Source organism: Xyrauchen texanus, chromosome 25 (genome assembly GCF_025860055.1).
Source record: "Xyrauchen texanus isolate HMW12.3.18 chromosome 25, RBS_HiC_50CHRs, whole genome shotgun sequence".
Taxonomy (NCBI): Eukaryota; Metazoa; Chordata; class Actinopteri; order Cypriniformes; family Catostomidae; genus Xyrauchen; species Xyrauchen texanus.
The window spans coordinates 22946474-22967744 of NC_068300.1; the positions used below are offsets into that span (position 1 = coordinate 22946474).

The 21271-nt window shown below is 37.6% G+C and overlaps 1 protein-coding gene across 1 annotated transcript in view; it reads left to right on the top strand.

Annotated features, from left to right (window-relative positions):
- The window catches only part of LOC127618817 (rap1 GTPase-activating protein 1-like), a 130355-nt gene that overhangs the window by 55994 nt on the left and 53090 nt on the right, over positions 1–21271 (top strand). The window contains exon 3 of the mRNA XM_052091451.1: positions 9322–9415. Within this exon, the coding sequence (XP_051947411.1) occupies positions 9322–9415 (94 nt within the window). The remainder of the gene's footprint in view (positions 1–9321; positions 9416–21271) is intronic.

A 21271-nucleotide genomic window follows, 5' to 3' on the forward strand; every position in this document is an offset into this window, starting at 1 on the left:
TAATTTGGCCTGCATTGCAACGTTGCATATATATATATATATATATTGCAAAAATATAAGATTTCTTTTGATTGAAAAAATATGCAGCTGAATTAATTTTTCTTTAATCTCTAATACAGAGTAATTTTAGAGATGTAGGGATCAAGGCTTTTTTATTATAATTTTTTATTTTATTTTTATTTTTTATCAAAACCAGATTGTAATATAAGATGCATTGTCTTTTTATGAGTAGTCTTCAACATCTTATTCTGCTGCTTACATTAGCTCTAATAACAGTCCTTCCAGTTTAATGTGATCTCCTTCATTCTCTGAATGAGAATGAATCTGCATATGAACCATATTTTTTCAAAGCCAGCAGATTGTGCTCACTGATTACTACAATACATGTCTCTCAAAGGGGTTAGAGATTTAATTCTAATCCTGAGTTATGCTGTGTACAGCACTATTTTGCTGTCATATAGTACGCATGACTTGTAGACGTCTACTGCAGTAAGTTTTTGCTCTTTGTGGTTTCATGCTTTGTTAAAAGACCAGCATTGCTGGTCACCTGTATACAATAAATTGTGTTTTTGATGTTGGTTACCAGCATGGGATTCTGGTGCGCAGGTGTCCCAACCAGGTTTCTAAACTAGCTTAAATGGCAAGTCTCCCTTGGACCAGCTTTACAAAAATGTGATATATGGTAATACATGTAAAACACACACATGATGCAGCTATCCTTATGAGGACTCTCCATAGACATAATGATTTTTCTGCTTAATTTCTGCATTTCTAAATTTTCCAAAAAACATTGTTTAGTATGTTTTGTTTTTAAGCGATTTGAATTATGGGGACACTAGAAATGTCCTCAAAACACATTTATAGCACAATACCCTTGTGATTACCAGTTTGTAACCTAAAAAATGTCCTCGTAAACCACATAAACATGCCCACACCCACCCACCCACACAAACACAAACACACACACACATGTAACATACAATCACTGAGCACTTTATTAGTAACACTATGGTCCTAATAAAGTGCCTGACATGGTCTTCTGTTGCTGTTGTTGCCCAGCTGTCTCAAGTTTATTCTGAGATGCTATTCTGCTCACTACATATGTAAAGAGGGGTTACCTGAGTTACCACAGCCTTTCTGTCAGCTCAAACTAGTCTGGCTTTTCTCTTCAACAAGGTGTTTCTGTCTGCAGAACTACCGCTCACTGGATTTTTTGGCACCATTCTGAGTAAATTCTAGAGACTGTTGTGCGTGAAAATCCCAGGAGATCGGCAGCTACAGAAACACTCAAACCATCCCATCTGGCACCAGCAATCATGTCACAGTCCAAATCACTGAGATCAAATTTTTTCCCCATTCTGATGGTTGATGTGAACATTAACTGAAGATCCTGACCCGTATCTGCATGATTTTATGCACTGCTGCCACATGATTGGCTGATTAGATAATTGCATGGATGATTGTTGGTGCCAGACGTGCTGGTTTGAGTATTTCTGTAACTGCCGATCTCCTGGGATTTTCACGCACAACAGTCTCTAGAATCTACTCAGAATGGTGCCAAAAACAAAAAACATCCAGTGAGAGGCAGTTCTGTGGATGGAATGCCTTATTGATGAGAGATGTCTACAGAGAAAGGCCAGAATGGTTTGAACTGGCAAAGTCTATGGTAACTCAGATAACCCCTCTGTACAATTGTAGTGAGAAGAATAGCATCTCAGAATGGTATTCTGAGATGCCAGGGGGACCTACACAATGTTAGGCAGTTGATTTTAATTTTGTGGCTGATCTGTGTATTCTTACATTGTTACGTACCTCTCGATTGTTAGTATCTGTAGTATTATGTAGATAATGTAGATACAGTATATTGAACCAGCTATGCTATCGCTAACCAGCATAAACCAGTAAATGGAAATGAATGCTGGTCTAAGCAGGTATTTTCAGCAGGATTTACTAATTTAGCTCCATTAACACTGAAAAGAAAGGGCATTTGTGGGACAAAATCCACCTGTGTAATTTCACAACCCTCTGGAGTGTGTCAAAAGAGGGTCAATTGTATATGCTAGCTAAATTGTGCATAATAGTGGGACACTAACTAAATTGTAGAGTGGTCAAACTATTCTGAGATCAATTGGGACAAATGTCTCTGTAGGACCACCTTGAATGTTCCTTCAACACCCCTTTATATCCCTAACCCATGTGGGTTCAAAGGCAAAGCTTGTTCCCCCGCCCTAACTGTTCATCCTTCTGTGCGGTCACCCCTACTGTGTAGGAAGCCTAGATGCTGTGTTTTATATTGAGTTCACATATTGTATTTGTAAGGAAATTACCACCCCGTTTCCTTGGTTCATCTAATGAACCAAGGAATCTAATCCACTTCCTTTGCATTAATAGCTTTTTATGTTTTTTTTTTGAACGGGTCCTTAAAAGTTATGAGGAAATAACACTTAAATATTGAGATTTAAGGGAAGCTTGTGTGAGGATGACAGTAGCAGGCAAAGGGGTAATTGTATAAAAAAAAACATGTTAAAGGAGGATTACAATTTCCTTTATGGGATATGGGACAACACTTGTTAGTGATTTGGTTGACTGAGCAACAATCCACGATGGGGAGGCGTATGTTTAATTAAGGCATCGCATGATTGCAAATTACAGCACCATCAGACATCAGCATTGATGGACAGCCCTCAGTGTTTGAGTGAGTGGGGGAGGGGACAGGCGTTCAAGGGAGACAGAGAGACAGAGAGAGAGAGAGAGAGGGAGCATTTAAGAGTGTAAACGGGAGGGTAAAAGACACATAAAGAGAGAAGAGAGAGAATAAGAGCAGAAGAGTATGAGCAAGAGAAGTGGGGATAGATGGTGGGAGGATCAGTGCATCGAGCAGGTGTGGTGACTAACTTGAAGAGCAGATCACCAGTGCTTGGGTCTCTGCTGACACAACCGGAGAGGTGATCCTGCATCTGTCTACGCACAGTGAGTAATCACACTTTATCTGTTTACAGGAATATAAAGTGTGACAGTTGTACATAGGCATTTGGTGTGCTGGATTAGCAAGTTGGCAGGACACCCAGAGCAGCTGGCAGGTGTGCAGTAGATAAGTGGTGTCTTGTAGAATGGTGCTTTTTAAAGATAAGCAGATTGCTGATGAGACAAGCTTCACTTAGATTCATTAACAAATACTGTAGAAAGATACGGGGTGATTTTCTAGAGCAGCCCCCACAATTCCACTGGAGTGAAACCGAGATAAGTGGGTCTGTGCGCAAGTACAGAGATTTGGTCATAGCTCATTGTTCGCAATTAACCTCTTAAGGGGTTTACCAACCAGTCTATTTGGTGGTGCTACAATCCTTAGTGTCATGGGACTCAGGAATTGACCTATGAGCTTTTAGCACTTTTTACTTTTATTTTATTAACGGGATAGTTCATGCAAAAAGCTAAATTCTGTCATTATTCTCCTTCATGTTGTTACAAGCATATATGACTTTCTTCCATGGAACACAACAGGAGATAGAAAGTAGGCTTGGGATTGATGCTGTTTTCATGTATCGATAATCAGAAGATTCTTCAGATGATTATCAATAACATCAGGATTTTTTTTAAGATATCAATAGGGCTGCTCGTTGTCTTTGTCTTTTCAAACATATTTGTCAACACAACCTTGGTAAAGTGTGAGTGGCAGGGTTAATTAAAGTGATTTGTGCATCGGATGCATCTGGCGGACGACATAGCGCATTCTAAAAATTGTAACAATTATTTTCTATGAGGGTACGTACACACACCAAGGTACGCTCACGATCTCCGGAGGCAGTTTAAAATTCTGCTGCGCCACGGAGCTCAACTCACATAGTTTTCCATTAAATTACACACATATCATTATCAAATGACATTGATTATTTACTCTAGTCATTACTGGATAATATAATGTGAATAAGTATCTTTCATAGAGCCTGCACAATGTATTTTCAGTTACGTCTTTTTTGGGTTTGACAGGTTGATAAAAGACCTATTCAATGCTTCATATAGGGAAATTGCATAATAAATGTTGCCATTTCTAATCATTCAGTTGTCACAGTTACACCACTTTCATACACTAATCTGCAAACTCATCAACGTCACGTTGTTTATGCTTGAAAATTACAAAAAAACCTTCCTAACTTTGGACTGCCATCAGCTGGTGTGTGTGTGTGTGTGTGTGTGTGTGTGTGTGTGTGTGTGTATGTGTGTATGTGTGCGTGTGTGTGTATGTGTGTGTGATATCTGTGCCTTGTCCATGCTGCTACCAACTTTAATAAATTTTATGTCACCCCCTTGTGGTCTCCCAAAGCTATTACATCAGACTACGTTGAATGGAAGGCAACTGGCAGTGAATTGAAAGTATACAAATTAGGTTTTTAATTTAAATGTCATCTGATGTTTTATTGATTACTTAAAAATGTATTGATAAAATAACGTGCCGATCAATGATCAATATATTTATATTTTATGACATCCCTTATAGAAAGAAGATGCAATGAAAATAAATAAGGTTTACATTCGGCCTTTTATCTCCTGCTGAAAAAAACAAACAAAAAGGTACATACTGTAAATCATAGTACATACTGTACTATGTTTTAGATGCTAGTCCTCAGTATGAGATGCTTCTTAGCTAGCTAAACCAGCAAAAGTTAATTGGTCAATCAGCTTCATCAATGCGACCATGTTGGTCAACCAGCTTCACCAAGTTTTGTGGGTGAATGACACCAAACCAGCCTGGACCTTCATTGAAATTCATGCTGGTCTAAGATATTTTTTCAGCAGGGTTGTACCTCTGACCTTTTCGTATTCCTTTTTCTTTTTTTTTTTTTGCATTTCATCCTGTATTTGCTGTGGTTACAAAAACATACAGCATTACTCTGAGAGAGATACCCTAGGTGGTAATGCAACATTACTGCAGGGCTGCAGAACCCCAGGAGTGTTTGGTTTATGTAATTTCACGCGTATCTCCATTCTGCTCATTCTCAGACTGCTGTGGAGTACTCTAAATATCTTATTTATTCTCAAATGAACTTGCTCAGCAAATTGAGAGAAAGAGTTGGGTAGGAGGTGAGAGGTACAGACAGAATAGGTTTCATTAGAATTTTTTGATTTTATGGCCTGGAGGTAAAAGCTTTCTTGTCTTCACCAAATAGCTGATTAGTATGCACTTAGATGCTGGTTACTTAAACACAAATAAGAGCTAAAGAGGTGAGTATTTTAAATTCATATCCGGCTATTAGCATTGAGGACACTTTCACAGCGTCTGCATGTTGAGTTAATGATACCCTTCTTTAATTATCCTGGCTAATATATTTTGGAAAGAAGTAAATTTTCTCACCATGTTGTTCCAGACATGTATGAATTTCTTCTGTGGAACACAAAAGGAGATGTTAGGTAGAATGTTAGTCTCTGTCACCATTCACTTACATTGCATCTTTTTTCCAAACAATGAAAGTGAATGGTGACTGAGGCTAATATTATGCCTAATATTCCCTTTTGTATTCCACGTGAAAGTCAAACAGGTTTGGAGCAACTTGAGGGTGATAAATGATGACAGAATTTTAATTTTAGGTTGAACTCTTTAATTGAGTGAACTACATCAATAAGACATAGAAATCATTATGGCACTAATACTTGTATATTTTGTGTATATTATGTGTTACATTTATAAATATTTTTTATGCACAGGTTGTGTTAGGACATACAGTAAATGGATCAAATGCCTTGACACCAGGAGAGTAGTTTCACAGGGCTCTGATACCTGAATACTTCACTGAGGATTTTGTGTCTATGTGGTGCATGAGATTTTCTTAATGCTTATTGGTTTCTGGGCTGCTTAGCTGTAGGGAGTGAAATAATGATCCCAGTTGTGAATGCAGAGCATTCCCTCAGCAGTCCAGTGTGTATTTCTTTCATGTTTGGGAAGAGAGTTAGTAGGCAGGAATTCTAATCACTCTATACTGTATTAAACTACACTCAAAAAAATATTTTAGCCTATTTTTACGATGTATCCATTTCAATTGAATAACAAATTGAATAGTCTTGAAGAAAATGTAATTAATAAAACTTGCATTTTGTAAGATTTGTACATTTTATTTTTTTAAAGATTAGGCTATTCAATTAGATGGAAATTTGTTATTCAATTGAAATAGATACATCTTGAAAATAGGCTAAAATATTTTTTTGAGTGTAGACAAATCTTTCTGTGTCAATTAAACAGTAATTTAAGATGCATTACAGTAATTCAGAGTCTTTAATAATACAAATGTTTATAGCTAAAAGGGAAGAAGCACTTCCAAGATCAGTTCATTGAATTTAATTTAAAGGATTATCAGTTAATGGAGAATAGTCTAATTATTTAAGGCTATCAGCACTTATGGCTAAAACAGTATGATACTGCGCAGCTTGCAGAGGATAGGCCAACATTGTTTTTTGTGCTGACCTGCGATTAATTCGAGATCTGTTTTTAAGTGCTGACGATGCTCTAGCACTCATTTCCACATTACATTATTCTAATCCACAGCAGAAAACTATGCCAAAGAAGTCTCTTTAGCTGAGTTAATGGCATAAATTCATTCAAACTCCCCTTTGTGGATTATGGAGGTGCCTGAGTGTACAGGACTTAAAACAAGCCTCATGATGATTTGCGGTAATGCATTCGTGGTAAACTCTAAAAGCTAAAGGGACATGTCTTAAAAATCTAATTTACCTTTAAAGTGGCTGTCTGATTTTGATTGATGGTGTTGGTGGAGGGGATAGAATATGCTGCTGCCGTGTGGCCTATATCGGGTTTATTTCTCAGAACAACCAGCGTGATCATTGAAGAGTCTGACATGAGAGCTGTTGCGAAGTTCAGCTCTCTGTTTGAGCGATTCATCACAAGCCTCTCTAGTCTCTTACAAGCCAGAGGGACATCACCAGCACAGATTTGAAATATTTCTCAATTTTAATGAAACAATAGCATCCCCTTCTTTATGTCAGGAGAGGCTGTATTTTTTTACTGATCTGCCTGAAAAAGGGCATACAGTAAAAGTTCCAAAAAGTCCAAAGTAAAACTAAAAAGACCAAAAAAAGTTTTTTTCTTCTGTGGAACCCAAAAGGAGGAAGCTGAAGAATGCGCTGGTTGCTCTTTTTCATGAAATTTCATGAATGTTGAGGCTTGTGTTAGTATACAATTATCACATGATAATTGCTGAAGCTTTTATCACAGTATTATCACGATATTGAACTGCATTACAAAAACGGTTGAAACTTCATTGTCATTCTCTTTAGAACAAGTTAAATTACTTTTTCCAATACCAAACTGGCCTTTTAAATGAACAGATAACAAACAACTTTGAAAAGAACCCTGAATCCGACTTGAACTTAATATTGAAATCTTCATTGTGCCACATTGCTATTATCAATTACAGGACTTAGTATTAGCTGATTACAACTGTATTTTAGCTGGTAGTACAAGACACAAACTTATTGTGGGCTAGCAGTGTTTTAGCAAACTACTTTTCGGCCACATGAAAACAAGCTACACATTATCTGCAAATGCCAACAACCATTCAATTTCTTTGTCTTCTTAGTTGTCATTAAACTAGTTGTCTCTCACAGTGCTGGCTCTCAGTTTTCTAAAACAGTTTGGGATAAATTAGCAGAACTGTCACAACTTACCTGTCCCGCAGATGAGGGAACATGTTGGAAATGTTCCCATGTTTCACTGTCACTTTTCTGCCACAATGTTTTACACAAAGAGGAAACAATCTTAGACCATTCCTCTGCATTTTCATGGGAACCCAAAATACTTCCACACTTCCGACTTACCCCTTTGGAAGGCGGATAAAGGGTTGGCTGCATTCTTCCTTCAGCCATGCTTCTCGCCAATGTTGTTTTTTTTTTTACATCAGAGTGCGCATGTGCCATTAGTGCCGCATACATGCAGTGTTGTGAATCTTGATTCGTTGATGGAAAAAAAACACTGCAATCAGAATTATTTACAATACTTTAAAGTGCCTACAATAACAATATTGTGCATGTTAATTACCATTATATACCATATTACTGAATACCATCACATGACTAATGGGGACTGGAACATTTCAAGCTTCAAAAAGGATGCAAACCCACCATAAATGTATCAGAAATGTGGTCTGTGTGATGTGTTTGCTATATTCCAAATGTTCTAAACTTATACTCCAGTCAAATCTCCAGTCCCAATTTATTCTGACTGGAAGAAAAAGAGTGACCACTACATTAATTTCTCTATTTGTATACCATGGAAGAATGTCAAATGGGGTTGACACCAATTGAGGGTGATTAAGTAATGACAGAATTTTACATTTTTGTGTGAACTATTCCTTTAATAACTTTTTGGATACAAATGCAGCATGTACTGTCAGTTTGTTGTGTACAATTTCGTAATTGTTCTCAAGCTTTCCATTTCTAAACTTGCCATGGAGGTTATGTTTCACAGCAACGAAACTTAGCTCTTTGAAGTTTGTGCTGCGGAGTCTGTCAGGGTTCGTTTTTATGAACATTTCTAGTAATGACAAAATCCACCAGTTGCCCTATTATGGGACATTTGAGGTCATTCTTTAGCTCACTTACATTGCCCCGAACCTTATCTAGCCTGCAATGTAATACAATCTGTTTCTCTTCAGATGAAGTATAATGGGGAATCTAATAATGGCCTCATGTCATAACAATATAAATCTGAAAAGAGAGGAAAACAAATTAGATTACACCAACCCCCACATATTGCACATCACCTATTCAACTCTATGGACCTTTTCACAGACAGAGAAACCTGCTAATCAAAATACAAAGCCTGCATGGAGGTGGTGTCTATATAGCCATGTGGTAGTGTTACTATTGTCTTTACTCAGGCTATCACAATGCTAATGCTTACACTGCTGTATCCTCACAGCCTTTGTTCATTTAGAACATTGGTCTCAAACTCAAATTACCAACATACCTAAGGTGATGTTCTCCAAAAATTCTGTTATCATTCACTATCCCAAATTTTGTTCCAAATGCATATGGCCTCCTTTCTTCTATGGAACACAAAAGGAAATTTTAGGCAGGAGACTGGGTTAGTCTTAGTCACCATTCACTTTCATTGCATCTTTTTTTTTTTTGCCACATAATGAAAGTGAATAGTGACTGAGCTGCCATTCTGCCTAACATCTCCTTTTGTGCTCCACAGAAGAAAGACAGCCTGGATAACAATGCTGGTCTTTTCAAGGTGTAGAGAGTGTGTTTTGATGTTGATTTTTGTGTGCTCGCATTTGCTGCTGGACTGAACTCTGTCTTTCGTTGAAGGAAACAAGATGGAGGAGATCCCTGCATCTCTAACATGCTAGACCCATCACTGTTCCAGCCGTCACTGCCCTACACTGGCCCTCCATTCCTCAAGGTACCACATAGCTCAATCACCCCCAACCCCCACTTAACTCCTTTCTGCATGCTAAGCATCCTTTCATCCTGCCAGTGTTTGACCTCTGCTTGCTGTGTCTGTTTCGCCTCTCCTAACCCATCTGCTCCCTTACTGAGGCTATGCAGAACTAATTCTAATTTTCATAAGGCCAGTGTTAACTTTGGCAGGGTGCTTATGGACATTTATGTTTGTTATAAATACACATGATTGACATGCCATGCAGTTAAATGAGAGTGATGTAATTAAATGCCAGATGCTATTAATTAACAAATGTCGGTTTGTTTCTCTGTCACGCCCCTCATTCCTTTTATTCCAGTGTGGGATGTTTATAGCAAATTGCCTGGCCCAGACATGATTCCCCCATGACTATTGAAGGAGTTTGCATGTGAGATCAATATCCCTCTTTGTGACATCATCAATAGATTGTTTGATGAAGGGGTTGTTCCTAGACAATGGAAAGAAGCTACTGTTGTCCCCATACCTAAATGTTCCATTCCAAACATTGACGAATTGAGGCCGATCTCATTAACAGCTCAGGTCTTGAACATTTGTGACAAGTTTGCTGCACAAGGGATTCTGTATGGCATCACGCCAAATCTAGATTTTATGCAGTTTGGCAGCCGATAGAACTGTTCCACTATTTAGTTACACAATTTAGTTAGTTTGATGGACTTTGTATACAAGGATTGTGATGTTTCGGGCTCAGTGTGCACACTGATTACAATGGATTTTGACATGGTCTTTGATGCTGTTGATCACAAATTGGCAGTACAGTGCCTCCTCGATCTTGGAGTGGGACCGGGCCTCATTCCATGGATCTGCAGCTTCATGACTGACCATTGCCAGAAAGTGCACTACCAGGGGCAACTCTCTGACTGGGAATACTCCACTTGTGGAGTTGCGAAGGGAACCATACTGGGGCCTATATTCATCTTAGCACTGATTAACAGTGCTCCTCAGGATGGAATAGATCAATGGAAATATGTGGATAATATGACTCTGGCCCAGATGTGGACTCCCCAACTACCTTGTACCCTCCAACAGACACTGAATGGTCTAGACACTTGGGTAGATGAGTAAAAAAAAAGCAACCTAAAGAAATTTAATATTTTAATATTTATGTCACTGGCATGAAACACCAGTCTGGCCAACTCTCTCCATTTAACAGAACATATTGGACAACTGTGACACAGTCAAAGTCCTGGGGATCACCATTCAGGGTTATCTTGAGATGGGACAGTCAGGTGGACCATATGTTGACCTCAGTGAACAGGAAGCTATTTGCTCTGCGTTGCCTGAAGAAATTTGGTGTCCAAGACCCAGGATTGGTTTCCAACTATACAGGCTATGTACGTCCGGTTCCCTGTCCCTGTATGGCACAGTTTCTTGACTGTAGATCAGGCCAAAAGACTTGGAGGCATGCAGAAACGGGCTTGTAAAATCATTCTTGGTCAGAGGTATTAATACCCTGAGGCTTTCTGCACCCTGGTTTATACTGAACATCAGAATTAATCTCTGCTCCCCTTAATGACTATCCCAACCGTTGGACTGTTGTTTTCAGTAACTTTGCTGCAATGTCATTTTAAAAGGTAGAAATGTATTGTCTGTTTGGGTAAACAAGTTTCCAGTCTGTAGACATTCACTCAAATTTGCTGATAGGGGTAATTCATATTTAAGACAAAGAACAAAGAACGGAGCGCACCCTGGGCCACGAAGGTCAGAAGCGCCGGCACTCGAATGGGCGATGGCCACCTCTGTGGTCCAGAAATGCAATCTATGGACTGGACCTGGTCGAAATATGGGAGGTAGACAAAGCACGCTTTCTCGAACGCCCATGTCTCCCTGCTCCGTCCATTCGGCGGCACCGTTGACAACTCCGCCCAGCAGTCCTCAGCAGTGAAGAAGCAGACGGAGGCCATTTCACACATCCTGCCCACCGCAAACCTGCCGCCATGGGCCATGCCTCGTCAGCTCGCCGAGGGTGTCCTCCTGCGGCTTCAAAAAATAAATAAAAAATGTGCTGCTCCGCCTTAACCAAGAGTGGGCCCAGCTCTCAGCCCCAGCGTCGAGCACCCCGCAGGAAGCACACCCCCCCATCTCACGGACCCCTTCGAGGACCCGGAGAGCACGCTCAACAAGGAGTGTTGCATCCTCTTGGGCACCGGTCAGGGGCACCTCCCTAGCAGACATATGTAGAGCAGCGACTCTCCGCAGGGTCTTTTCCCCCTGAAAGAATAGGAAACTGGGTAAGACCCCTTCCCTTGATGTATGTAAGGGCCCCGGCCGTTTCTTGCTCTATGCGGAGAAACATAGAGAGAAAAGAGGCCCAGCCAGGCTCGGCCCGTTCCGCTGTCTAGGGTAACCATAAGGATTCCGACGACTTTTTTGGGGCATTAGGGAAGGGTACATGCAGTCTGACACAGCTGGTCGCCTGTGCACGTAAAATACCTGCCCGCTCCTGTGTCAGCAGAACACGTACACGGCTCAGCGAATGGCGTGATTTAAATTGGACCCCAAGTGTCGCTTCTTCGACACAACGTGGAGAGAGCGACAGACGGGGAACGTCTAGGTTATGGATGTAACCTCCGTTCCCTGATGGAGGGAACGAGACATTGTGTCCTCCCGGCCACGTCGCTGAGCTCCTCAGAAAAATCCTGAATGAACTCAACGTATTTCCTCGCCTTTATACCCGTATGTCTGGGGGCGGGGTATGCAAATACTGTCTGCCAACTTCTCATTGGCCTTTTTTCATAGATCAGAGGCATATTCTGTGCTCAAGAGAGACTCTAGTGTCGCTTCTTCGACACAACGTCTCATTTCCTCCATCAGGGAACGGAGGTTACATCCGTAACCTAGACGAAAACTACATTAAAGTACCAATGGGTTAATGTTAATTTATGAAACTTACTCATTATTAGTTCATAATGCATTAATGTTAACACACAGTGGTTAAAATGGTTCACCCAAAAAATTATAATTCTCTCATCATTTATACTGTGTGTGTACATGAGTAGAGCATGTACAGTGCTCTGCAGATGGGCCTAGGGCAAGGAATGCATTTACTAATGTTAACAAATAGGCCTAGAACCTTATTGTAGCGTTACTGTATTTGCTTCTGAAGACTTCCATGAAGGCCCTGGCATACTCACAGAGAAGTTCTTTTATAATCTTCGCTCCAAGCCTGCACATACAAAGCATTTTTCAGGATATTGCTAGATCTAAGGGCAGTTTTGATGGTGGGGCATCATGCAACTTTACGTCGGTATGTGTCCATGCAAAAGTATACGTGTAAGTATTTAATCCTATGATTTTAGGAATGTCTGTATTAACTTACAGGTTGCATGTCAATGAAGGCTTTCCTTTTTCCTGTGAAGCTTGGTCTGAACATTTTCCTTCCAATTGTGTATCAGTATAGCGAGCACACTAGGGACCAGAAAGGCGATGTCACCTTGTTTGTCTAAAATAAAATGAGAATGTACAATCGTTAAATGTAAACATAAAACATTTAAGTCTTGAGAAAATTTGACTGCTGACATTTGGGTGTGTGATGTGAAATGATGGGTTATGTGAAATGTAAAGGAGTCAGGATTCAGATATTTGCAAAAACTACCTAAGGTTTTAGTTAATCATAGTTAAACCATGGTATCTGATGTAAAACCATAACCACAAAATTAACCGTGATTACTACAGTCATAGTTATTAAAATACGACTAAACTATACTATTACTATAAGGATACTGCATTGTTGTTGCAATTTTACTAAAATAAAAAAATAAAAATTCACCCCCAACAAACAAACAAACCATGGTTACTGAAGATAAGGATAGTACAATAGGGATGGCAAGATCACTTAATTTCTTCTAGATCCGATGCCATGTACTTTTAAGCTAATATCACCGATATCGATACCAATACCGATACCTCTATTAAATAGATTTTTTATGAATTCTTTGGATAAAATTAGTAACTTTATTATTACTTAAATTTTGTATATATATTTATGGGCTTAAACAGAAAATTATTAGGCTGCTTTTTTTACCTTTTAAAAATTAGTAAGCATAAGCAACATATAAAACCACAAATTTAACCATAGATATTATTATATGGTTACTATTACTATAACAAAGTTACAATATGGATACTACAGTAATGCTGTTGCAAAACTGTGGGTAGGCCTAATTGTATCAAAACCTTGGTTACTGCCAAAAAGAAAACATGTTTACTACAGTCGTGGTTGTCATGGTTAATACAGTATTACTACAGTAAACCCATGGCTAGTTTTCATAAGGGTATCATTTATTAACGAGGATTAAAGATAATTTTCAATGTTTTAACACCTGAATTTAAATAAACCTGTAAAAATTGTCACACAAGCTCATTATAATAAATGTCATGTCTAAATTTGCCATTTCTTGTTTGTGAATTAGTTATTGCTGTGACTGAAAGGGTGAGCACTGTCTGTGACTGCTGTTGCAACTATTCGCTCATATAATACATTTTTTCCACTTTGAAGCTTATGAGATGCATTAATATTAATTTAATCTAAATATAAAAATAAATTTAATATAAATAATTTTTTCATAATTTTTTTTAATTGTCAGGATCAATATTCTTGATACCACATCAGTATTGGTACTTAGTATCAATACGTAGTATCAATCCGCCTATCCCTATAGTACAATTAATACCCTTATTGAATTTCATAAGGGTAACCAGAAGCATGTCTAGGTGTCTGGGGTGCAAAAAATAGATAATTCAAATTTTAATGTTGATGTAAGAAATTAGTTTTACACGAAAGAACGTTGTGAGAATGAAAATCTAAAAGATGTGCTAAAAGAAATGTATGTAATAATCTTTGGATGAGCAGAAATATTGATCCAGACCATTGAATGTGGTGAACACAAGGTGGTGCATTGGTCTATCATCAAATATTGCTTATTAAACATTATAAAAATTGTTTAAATAAGTACTTGCAGTTACAGGTCCCCAAGGACTTTCGTCTCTCATGGTTCAGCCTTCACAGATGTTTGAATATTTTACGCGGCATATCTCTCTCATGCCCACATCTGCAACACAGCATCACTCGGTTACAGGTATATAGAAAGCGATCGACCCAAGATGAAAACGTGAAAATGTGTTGAGTAAACAAACAAAAGTGGAAAAAACGTAGTTATTGCACACCTGTGGTATAACAGTCGAACCACCTCGAATGTCCATTTATTTTCAATAATTCGAATGTCAATTATTCCCTAATATGTTCAGAAATATCTAAATAAATTAAAAATATAACAACTTACAGCTTACATCTTCCAGTTTCCTCTCTCAGTTTGGCGCTTTCTCTCACATGGCAGTTTTAACAAAGATTTGAAATTGAACATAATCATGTAACGACGTACATAGGTTCTTTCACGTCTGCATTCCAAACCGTTGACACAAACACACACAAGAACATATTGAGCATATTATGAATCCAAATGACAGAGAACAAACAAAGCTATAGTCCACAACTAAAGCTCTAGGCTGAATTCATATAAAATTCAAGCAAAATGAAATTGCTTACAGAACTCAAGTGGCAGTTAATCATTGATTTATGTCAGGACTAGCTTTAACAAGTGTACTTGCAATACATGGCTCATCATAAATTTATGAATCAGCTCATTTCACAAGCATTTTGCCTCGACCTACCTTATGTAGCAACATTAAATCATTCTTAAGAAAAAAATGTCTTATCTATTTGGAATCTTACCTTTTTTTCCCCCTGTTGTTTTGACTCCACCATGACGAGAACTTTGTTTTGACATAGGAAATGTTCGCCTAAACATTTGTATACAATAAGGAACAGAGACAAGTTGAAGTTTGAACAGAACTTCTCCCACATTTATTTTTTGCAGCATGTTGCAACTCTCCACTGGGCTGCCCACATACGTCACACAAATACTGTGCACAATCACTTGGCGTTACAACAATAAACTCCATCATAATTAACTCTTTTACTGTAAAAAGTGCAGCTTCATATGTTAAAATGTGTTTCCTGCTGTTTAAACCAAATTGCCTCATTCATATTTAACAGTCTTTTAAGTAAATGTAATTTAAATACTATATCAAAAATCAACATGCCTATAAAGACTTGTAGAGATTACTCAAGATAATACATACAATATTTAACCATAAACATTAAATGTTTTCAACTAATGATATTAAGTAGATTATTTAAAATATCAAAGTGAATTAACAAACATAGATTAATTTGTTGAATATATATTATTCTTTTTTTGTGTGTGTTACAATAGGGACAGCATGGAAAAACAATGCATAATGCAAATAATAAAATGCATCTAACTATAAGATTGTAAAATAAATAGACCTATCAACTTTTACAAGGGAAGGGAAAATACTGGTCACTTGGTAGAGGCAAATCAGATTAGGCAGATGCCAAAATGGATAGGTTGCATAACGTGCCCTCATCCTCAAATAAACATAACCAAAACTAAGCATTCTTAAGGCCAGTCACCAGATTATTGTACATTACATATTGGTTCATTTGTAATGAGGAAAAACATAGTTTGTGCCAAGCACAGTGTATGTTGTGATGTGTATTATGGGCATCACAGAGCCATTGAAATTCATGAAACATTTAGAAATCAAACTTGCAAACTATCAAGACTGTAAATCACGTTTATGCATTTAAAAATAATCCTATTTAGCTTATGTCATGTTAATAATTTTGAATAATATTGGGCATATGCTGTTTATGGTAGTATTTATATATATAAAAATATAAAGTACTTTTGTTTTTGTTTACGTTTGTATGATAAACAGATTTGCGTGTAATCCGATTACAAAGTAATTTTTTAGTCAAAGTAGTGTAACATTACATTAAGAATTTTTGTAATCAGTTTATTTTTACTGACTTCACTTAATTTCTTTTAAGTATGTTTTTGGGTTATACATCTTTCTAACATGTGTGCGACAATGAACACAGATGAAATATTGACAACTGAATTCGATGAGAGGAAAGACAAAAACTTGTGAAGTGTTTTAGAAAGTAACTTAAAAGTAAAGTTATTAGTAATGTGATTACTTTTTTAATAAAAGAATCGTTAATTTGAATACCATTTTAGAGAAGTAATTAGTCATTTGTATTGAATTACTTTGTTGAGTATCATACTGATCTGGATCCTGAAACAAAATCTGTTGTGAATCACTTCTTTTGTTTACATCGAAAGGCATTTTATGAGGTGCATCACTATTATCAGTTCAATTGTAACCAAACATCTTTAATTACAGTACACAGACAGAGATCATGTAAGAAGCTTCTAAAATACCCCTACAGGTGTTAAAATCCTAGGGGATTCCCAGAACCTTAAAGGTGCTTTTTGTAAAATAATTTACGTCGAAGTGGCTTACATTGGCTTATGCTGACACTTGATGGCCTGAATGCTGCACAATTCAAACACAATAGTTTTCAGTTACCATTGTAGAAATTCACTATGTACAGTAAACCATGATTAATTTAATCCATGTATAAAACTATCCAATAACAGGGCATTTACTGAGATTAAGTGAGTAGTATTCAGCTGGTCATGTGATGCCAACATGGCAGCCCCCATGAGGCACCCCTGCCCCATGTAGAATTAAAGAGCTTTTATAAGGTTACTGATGTGACTGAACACGTCATCTCACATGAGTGGTAATGGTATTATACATATGTTTCAAAATTACTATTCATTTCTTTAGAAGTAAAAGTTTTTTAATGAGGAAAAATATTACTGAGTGAACCTTTGAGGATACCGCTGCAGGCAAAAAAGTTTAATAATCACACAATCCCATAGTGGGACTCTCTTAATTATCAGTAAATGTTGGAGAAACTTATTTGCTTAATGCATATAACATAAGTGAATATGTAGGTAACATCCAGATAGGACTAAAAAAGGATTGTCATTTGCAATCTCTGTACAGTATAGCTGACATTAATATCATCAAAGATCAATAATTATGAAATATTTCATATACAGTACATTCTTTTACATTTCCAATAAAAGATGTGTTTATGCCAGAAGTTCTCTTGTGAATTATGCTTTGAGCAGTTCAGTGTCTTTTACATTTACTGTCTGCCACTGAGTAGAGAGGATTTTAGTTTTACACTCTGTCCAATTCTGACCCTATGTGAGCTGTAAGTCTTTGTTTCACCTCTGATATTCGCACTACAGGGCTGAGATGCCCTTCTCTGAGCTGCTGTTGTTAGAAGGCTAATGGGAATGTTTCGCCTTTCGTTTTTGATTTGGTTTTGAAATTACCCAAGTTACACAGAGTAACAACAATTGCCTGGAGCTCGAGCTTGTGTTGATCAACTGTAAAACATGGAGCATATGGGACTTCCTGTCTCCACATAAAACAGTCAGAACCCTTTTGGAGCCCTGCTGCTATAAACAGATAGATGGTTGATATTTAAAGCTAATGAAAAGCTGACATGTCCTACAGTGTGGCATGCTAAAGTCGATCTAAAACTGTCTTCTGTGTTCTTAACAAATTAAGCTAAATTGACAGCATTTATGGCATAATGTTGATTACTTCAAAGTTAGTTTGACACATCCCTGATTTAATAAGTCAAAATTACAGTAATGCACTTACAATGGAATGGGTCCAGTCCATAAATGTTAAAATGAACATAGTTTCAAATGTATAGCCATTATACATAAACATTATATATGATAAAATGGTTTTAGTGTGATAATATATCTTACCAGGATTACACGGTTTACTGGCTTTACGTCATTATGACAAAAAGTTGTTATATTGGATATGACTTTACACAGATAAGGTTAATAAGTTATTTCATCGCACTAAAATAATGTTAATACTTATAATGTTTGTCTTTAAGCTATACTTTTGTGTGTATTTTAATGTTTATGGATTGTCCCAACTCTCTCCCATTGTAAGTTCCTTACTGTAAACATGTCATTTTTGCTTTTTTAAATAAATAAGGGATGAGTCTGTTTTTTCCCTGTGCCACAAATGCTGTCGATTTAGCGTAACTTATATTCAAACCAGAACAATTATTTTAAACAGGATTTTTCTAATTATTTATGATAATGATATTTATAATAATTAATTGAGAGAAAACCGTTTCAGATTAACTAGTTAAACAAAATAGGTGATTTAAATTAAGATGATGGTGACCAGTTACAGGACCAAAGACATACATATACATTTTGAACCTAAAATCTTACTGTTTTTATATATATATATATATATATAAAAATTATAATCCATGCACATGTTATTAGTCGAAAACAACTAGTTACATCGTACACTAACTGTGAACTTTATTAGGAACACCTGTACACCTACTTATTCATGTGATTATGTAATCAGCCAATCATGTGGCTGCAGTGCATAAAATCATGCAGATATGGTCAGGAGCTTCAGTTAATGTTCACATCAACCATCAGAAAGGAGAATTTTTCTCATCTCATTGATTTCAACTATCATATGATTGTTGGTACCAGACAGGCTGGTTCAAGTATTTCTGTAACTGCTGATCTCCTGGGATGTTCACACACAACAGTCTCTAGATTTTAATCAGAATGGTGCCAAAAACAAAAAACATCCAGTGAGTGGCAGTTCTGCAGATGGAAATGCCTTGTTGATGAAAGAGGTCAACGAAGAATGGCCAGGGCTGCGTTTTCCAAAGTCATCGCAAGCCTCAGTAGATCATAAAGAACATTGAAACCAATGGCTTCTATTACTGATGTACTTAGGCTTAAGATGGTTTTGGGAAATGCAGCTCAGACTTGTTCGAGCTTGCAGATAGGCTACGGTAACTTAGATAACAACTCTGTACAATTGTAGTGAGTAAAATAGCATCTCAGAATGCACAACACGTCAAACCTTGAGGCGGATGGGCTACAACAGCAGAAGACCATGTTGGGCACTTTATTAGAACCACAGTGTTCCTAATAAAGTGCTCAGTTAATGTATATTACTACTAATAATTTAATCATAAAAAACTCAATTTAATAACCAGGATGGTCAGTGTCTGTAAAGAACTAAACTTAAAGTGTGTTGTCATATCTATGGTGCATTGGCAAGGCATGAGTTAATGATGTTTAAAATGATGCTACAGTGGTTGCAGGGACGCACGTTCGAGTTAGGCCTGTGTCATGTCATGGTCCCCCTCTGTCTCTCCAATAATATCCTGTTGCTATGCTCTATCTGATCTGATCTCATAAAAATGTCAAAAAGGTCCACCAAGAAAATTAAAGAAAGTGTGTTGAGAAGACAGAGAGCTGCTCTGGTCCTCTTTGTAGTGCTGAGGAGCGTAAACTAAATTTGAACCCATACAAAAGGCTATAGGCCTCTGCCTCATTACCCATGAATAACAGAGAAAAGCAATGATGCTCTGCCTTCTTTAAAATGTTATGGCAGTTTCTTCTAAAGTTAAATTTGATTTAATTTGTGCTAAGCTGAGGATGGTGACAGCCAAGATGAGTGAGAGACAGACAAGCAGAGAGAGAGACAGATAGAGAGAGAGAGAGAGAGAGAGAGACTGACTTGAGAATCACATGAAGGGGATCATTAATTAAGGATTGGCCTGATTTCACAGTCGGGATTATGCCACTAACATCCATGTGCATCACTCCAATAAGCCCATCAGCCTCTCTCTCACTCTCTCGCTCTCTCTCTCTCTCTCTCTCTCTCTCTCTCTCTCTCTCTCTCTCTCTCTCTCTCTCTCTCTCTACCAGATTTGTCTCCACATGCTTATCTAACAAAGTTAGTTTTCAGTAAATCTAATTTGATTTGATTTTAGATTGAACAGACATGGTAAGTGTCTAAAAATAGTGTCTTTCCCTCATACAGTCCCGGAACTTTCCCCTTAGGCACTTTCTAAATGAGAACTCTTAGGTGGAACGTCACACCCGAGGAGACTTTTAAGTCTTACATTCACATACACAAAAGCAACCTCCGCAGTGATGTCATCTAGTGTCGATATTTTTGTTCTTACGTTGTATGTAAATGCGATTCAATAGCAACAACAAAATTAACAACACGGATGGAGGACGCCAGAATCTGGAGCTACACTTTTGTTAGGGCTGTTTTACACAAACTGTCTCTTCAGGTTACAGTCTTTACACTGGGCATGTGAGCCACGTGGTGATGCGTCCCTGAAGCCGCAATGAGAGGAGAGATGAGGCCTTAGCCTATTTTAATCACTTGGTGGAAAACATGTTGAAATGTACTGTAGACCTACAGTATAAATCTGCACAATCTTTTACAATAAAGGCTTTTATGGCTCAACCAAAAATACTGTACTGAACTACTCACCCATTGACTTAAAAAAAGATGTCTTAATGCAAGTAAAAAACGCAGTAACAGACATGCAGTACTTCCCTCTGGTAAACAAGATTTCAAGACTGTTAAGTTTATAATAGATTTCAATTACCGACTCTCAGTGAGCATCTTATAATTTATATCTGTTATCCCAGGACAAATTCATTGCATTAATCCAGAAATCACTTTATTTTATGGATAGCCACACAGTACAGATGCAAAGAAAACTCAAACTGCGTCTCCCGTTGAAGTTACGCAGCCACATTGCTCCCCCTCACACACACATAAGAAGTGAAACAAGCTATAATCTTTGGATACTTTGTTGGTTTTATTTCTGTTCAAGGAATTGGAAAATTAGCACAATCTTCTGAGCAGAAGGCTAGCAGCTGCAAGTTTGTTTACTCATGTTGGCTGTCTTCGTGTTTCTCTTTTATTTTTATTTTTTTTTGCTTTGACTAATCACAGATTGCAGCACCTCCCAAAGTCCTTCTTCTCCCAAAATGT